The following is a 3934-nucleotide window of genomic DNA, read 5'->3' on the forward strand; positions in this document are numbered from 1 at the left end:
AGTAAAAGATTATTTAATAGTTTCTTTTCAATATATTCTCTTCTATTTGGTTTGTTAAAATTTTTATTACTGAGTCTCATTATTTTGGGAATATATTTGACTAGTTAAATGAAAAATAAAATTCACATGTTTAGTAAAAACTTACATAAATTTCATCAAATTAATATAAAATATATATTGAAATAGAGAGTATAAAATATGTTACATGAACCCATATTACTTAGGTGGGTTCCGGGTGGATTCTGTTACAGTCTGCCACATAACAGCTTCCCCTCATAACACCTTTGGTCCGTGGATATGTTCTGCAATAATGCATTGGAATCATGTAAAGAAGGCAAAAAGAGGGGTTTAAATGAAAAAATAAATAAACAAAGGAAAACTTGCACACCGATTCTTCATAGAATGAGATAGATTATAAGTTCAAATATTATTATCCTAATTATAATTTTGATAAATAAAAAAAATTAAGACGTTTCTCTTTAGAAGTTCATTTTTCTTCTATTCTATAAGATGTTAATATATTTGATAAAAAAATCAAAATAATATTAAGATGTAAGAAAAATATATGCAACATAATGCAGTTTTTGATACACATGCTTGACGTTATATATTATTAGTGAATTTAATATTCATCTCTGTAAAGAAAAGGCAAATGAAATCGTTGGATAAAGCAAGATTAGATAAAGTGAAAATGATTTCAATCATATAGTAAAAAAAAAATTGTTAGATGATCTTTTAATTACCATATATTCATAATTTTATTGTGTTTAGTATATTTAGTATTGTTTAACCAATATTTTTTATTGAAATAAATTACTAACAATTTTAAATGAGCTACATCTTATTAATAGCTAATGTATTTATTATCAATAATGTTTTAGTTTTTAAGAATTTATTTGAATACAAATTAAAAATGTTTTTAAGAATTTTTTATTAAAAATAAAGAGTATTTTCTTATAGAAATATTCTCAAAAACTTGTATCTAAATAAGTTCTAACTCGAAATTATTTCTATCAAATGAATATAAGGACAACAATTCCAACACCTCAAAGTTTGAGTTGCTTCTATGAAAACAATACCAAGTTGGAGATAATTGTTTTAGAGAGCTATAAAAGCAACTGCTTAAGCTTTTAGATAGAAGGAAGGTTCTTTGATATCTAGATTACTAGACAACAGACAAATCATGTCCCCCACACAATATTTCTTATCATTGGCTACTATATATAAAGCCCTTCACCCGAAGCACTAGACCCACCATCTGAATCACAGGCTGTTCTTAAACTACTACTGATCTAAGAATAACATACAAATATTGGTTGCATCATACGTTTACATATAATCGTTTACTCATCCACAAGGTAAGCTTCTTGTTGTGCGTTTATAGTTCATGTCACAAACAATTTATCAACACTCTGATATATATCATATGCAATTTTCCTCTATTCATTAATATTTAAGAACCACATGATTTCAATCCAAGGTTTTAAATTGAAAATTGCATTACGTATATGTAGTGTACAATATCAGCTCAAGGCAGCGGTAATGCAACATAGTTTAAAGCCATAGTAAACTTAACAAGACTTACTATCTCGACATTGTGTTATGTCTAAGACTACAACTCCCTTAAACAATTACCTTTTTTAACAAGACAAGCCAATATTTCAAGAACTATGACTCGTTTACTTCCCTAGTTCTATGAATTACTTTACCAGTCCTTTAATAAAACTAAGTCACTGAATTCTCATTCTCTTTCATCTCATTTCTACTTCATTTTTTCTTTTTATCTCTTTCTCCATTTTTCATCACATTATCTATTACATTTATCACTTTTCTGCCATTATTTTTTCTCTCAAACTCTTTTATTTTCCACTCATACACCTCATTCATAGAGCATACTATTTTTCCTTTTTCACTGGTATGTATGTTGTAGGACACATTACACATGCGTTGTTTAGATACAAATTTAAAAGAGATTTCGATAATTTCACTATTAAAAATAAAGAGTTTTTTTTAATAAAAATTTTCAAAAAACACTTTTAACTTGCATCCAAAGAAACTCGTTATGTGATATATCTTTTATGACTTCAGAGGAATTTCTAAAACTAACTATACATGCACAGATTTAACAGGAAAAATGAGTTGGTCTGGAGGAGATTGGATGTGTGGTGCTTGCCAGCACATAAATTTCAAGAAGAGGGATGCATGCCAAAGTTGTGGATACCCCAAGTTTGGAGGCCCTGACCCTACAACCTACAGATACAACTGGTCTGAAGCCTTGGCAGGGGACTGGTATTGCACAGCTATGAACTGTGGAGCTCACAACTATGCCAGCAGATCAAGCTGCTATAGATGTGGTTCATTGAAAGATGGTTATTCTTGTAGATTTGGGGGAAACATGGATACCCCTGTAGGATATGCTTCTGATTGCAATTTTCCCCCAGGGTGGAAGACTGGTGACTGGATTTGCACTAGGTTAGTTCATATTATCATCATATACTTTCTGCTTTCAAATAGTTCCTTTCTGTTGGTGCAACTTTGCTAGCTCAATAGCCCTGCATTCGGTTGCCATATCCAACTATATATTTAAAAGCTTAACAATATAGTTTGAAAACAAGCAACTAAGTTTTCCCACAAAGCTGCATTTCATGCATTGAATTATAATTATGGTCATACCAATCCTGATTGTGCAACTATGAGTGAGAGTCTCAGCTGTGTATTTGAGTAGTATCATATAAGTGAAAAAGACGTATAATTAAAGTCTTAAAGTTTTAGATTCAGATGCGATAACGAGTTACTTGATTGGTTTGTTCATGATCCATTAATAGAGTTCTTCTTGATTTAACTCCTGTGGTGTGTCCCCAACACATACTTTGTTATCATATGATATGACACACATTAATCACTAGAACAAAAGGAAAAACACTTTTGTTGGCAATAGACGATTGAAAAGGGAGAGTAAGGACCATGAGTTCATGACAATAATTGAGAAAGAATAATACAAATGGGGGTCATAGGTCAACATAAAATAACTAAGTTTATATATTACACAATAAGAAATATGAAATAAAGTAGAAGATTTTTTTCACCTTTATTTTCTTTATTCCTATCTATCAGAATTGGGTGTGGAGTGCATAACTATGCCAGCAGGACAGAATGTTTCAAGTGCAAAACACCAAGAAATTATGGTGAGAAGAGAATAAGTTTAGCCTTCATTAATTTTTCTCTGCAATTATTCGAAAACTTTTGGTATGTTCGTAGTAATAGCATGTCAATTTTATCCTAAGTTCCGTGACATATTTGTTACTTCTATTTCAGGTGACGCAGACTAAGAGGATTCACATCTTTCTTCAGCAAACTTGTTAATGTTTTATCTAGTTAAGGCCTAGAGTAATCACGGGCAAAGGTCCTTTGTCATAGTCACGACCACGCTTTTTCCTTTCGAAGTTGTTTACTGATAGATGCTTTGAAAAGAAAGTTATGAAATCCATATTTATTATCAATTAGTAATATTTATTGGCTAAATGACATAATTAAGCTTTAAAACCAATAATAAAACTTGGATCTTGCACTATCCCTTTTTGCTTCAGAGAATGTGAGAGACAGAGGAAAGGTTTGAGGAAGAGACAGAATGTGTACTAGAAGGGAATAGTTAGTCTTGATAAACTTTTCGGCAAGTATTTATAGAAAGCTTTTTTTTCCTGAATGGTACCTTGGTTCCTTTATTTTTCTCTTCCAATTTTGATCTTCATATTTTAAAATAGAAAATTTAGTTTCTCTACTTTAAAAAAAAAATATATGAAAGTTTAATTTTATTATTAATATGATATTCGTTGATCATTTAATTTTGACATTGTTTAGTAATATATCATTACTTAATTGACATGATATTTATTATCACCATTTTAGTGACATGATATTTATTAAAAAATAAAAT

At 30.0% G+C, this 3934-nt stretch overlaps 1 protein-coding gene across 3 annotated transcripts; it reads left to right on the plus strand.

Annotated features, from left to right (window-relative positions):
• The first annotated feature begins 752 nt into the window (after positions 1-752).
• LOC109790760 (uncharacterized) lies at positions 753-3703 on the plus strand. 3 transcript variants are annotated; one of them, XM_083076386.1, is made up of 4 exons: positions 757-1358; positions 2130-2472; positions 3115-3185; positions 3316-3703. In XM_083076386.1, exons 2-4 carry the CDS (start codon positions 2135-2137, stop codon positions 3327-3329), a joined length of 423 nt encoding a protein of 140 aa, XP_082932512.1. In that variant the 5' UTR covers positions 757-1358; positions 2130-2134; the 3' UTR covers positions 3330-3703. The 3 variants fall into 3 exon arrangements, with proteins under 3 accessions (XP_082932513.1, XP_082932512.1, XP_029125556.1); XM_029269723.2 differs by having other exon boundaries at positions 762-1358; positions 2121-2472; XM_083076387.1 differs by lacking the exon at positions 3115-3185 and having other exon boundaries at positions 753-1358; positions 2121-2472.
• Positions 3704-3934: the final 231 nt, after the last annotated feature.

The sequence above is a fragment of the Cajanus cajan genome, chromosome 6 (genome assembly GCF_000230855.2).
Source record: "Cajanus cajan strain Asha chromosome 6, NIPB_CcT2T_4, whole genome shotgun sequence".
Taxonomy (NCBI): domain Eukaryota; kingdom Viridiplantae; phylum Streptophyta; class Magnoliopsida; order Fabales; family Fabaceae; genus Cajanus; species Cajanus cajan.

Excerpts from the sequence above, each read along its gene's own strand:
- LOC109790760 (XM_083076386.1), top strand. The coding sequence starts at position 2,135 with ATGAGTTGGTCTGGAGGAGATTGGATGTGTGGTGCTTGCCAGCACATA. Across the intron at positions 2,473-3,114 it reads GGTGACTGGATTTGCACTAG|AATTGGGTGTGGAGTGCATA; the intron begins GTTAGTTCATAT and ends CCTATCTATCAG.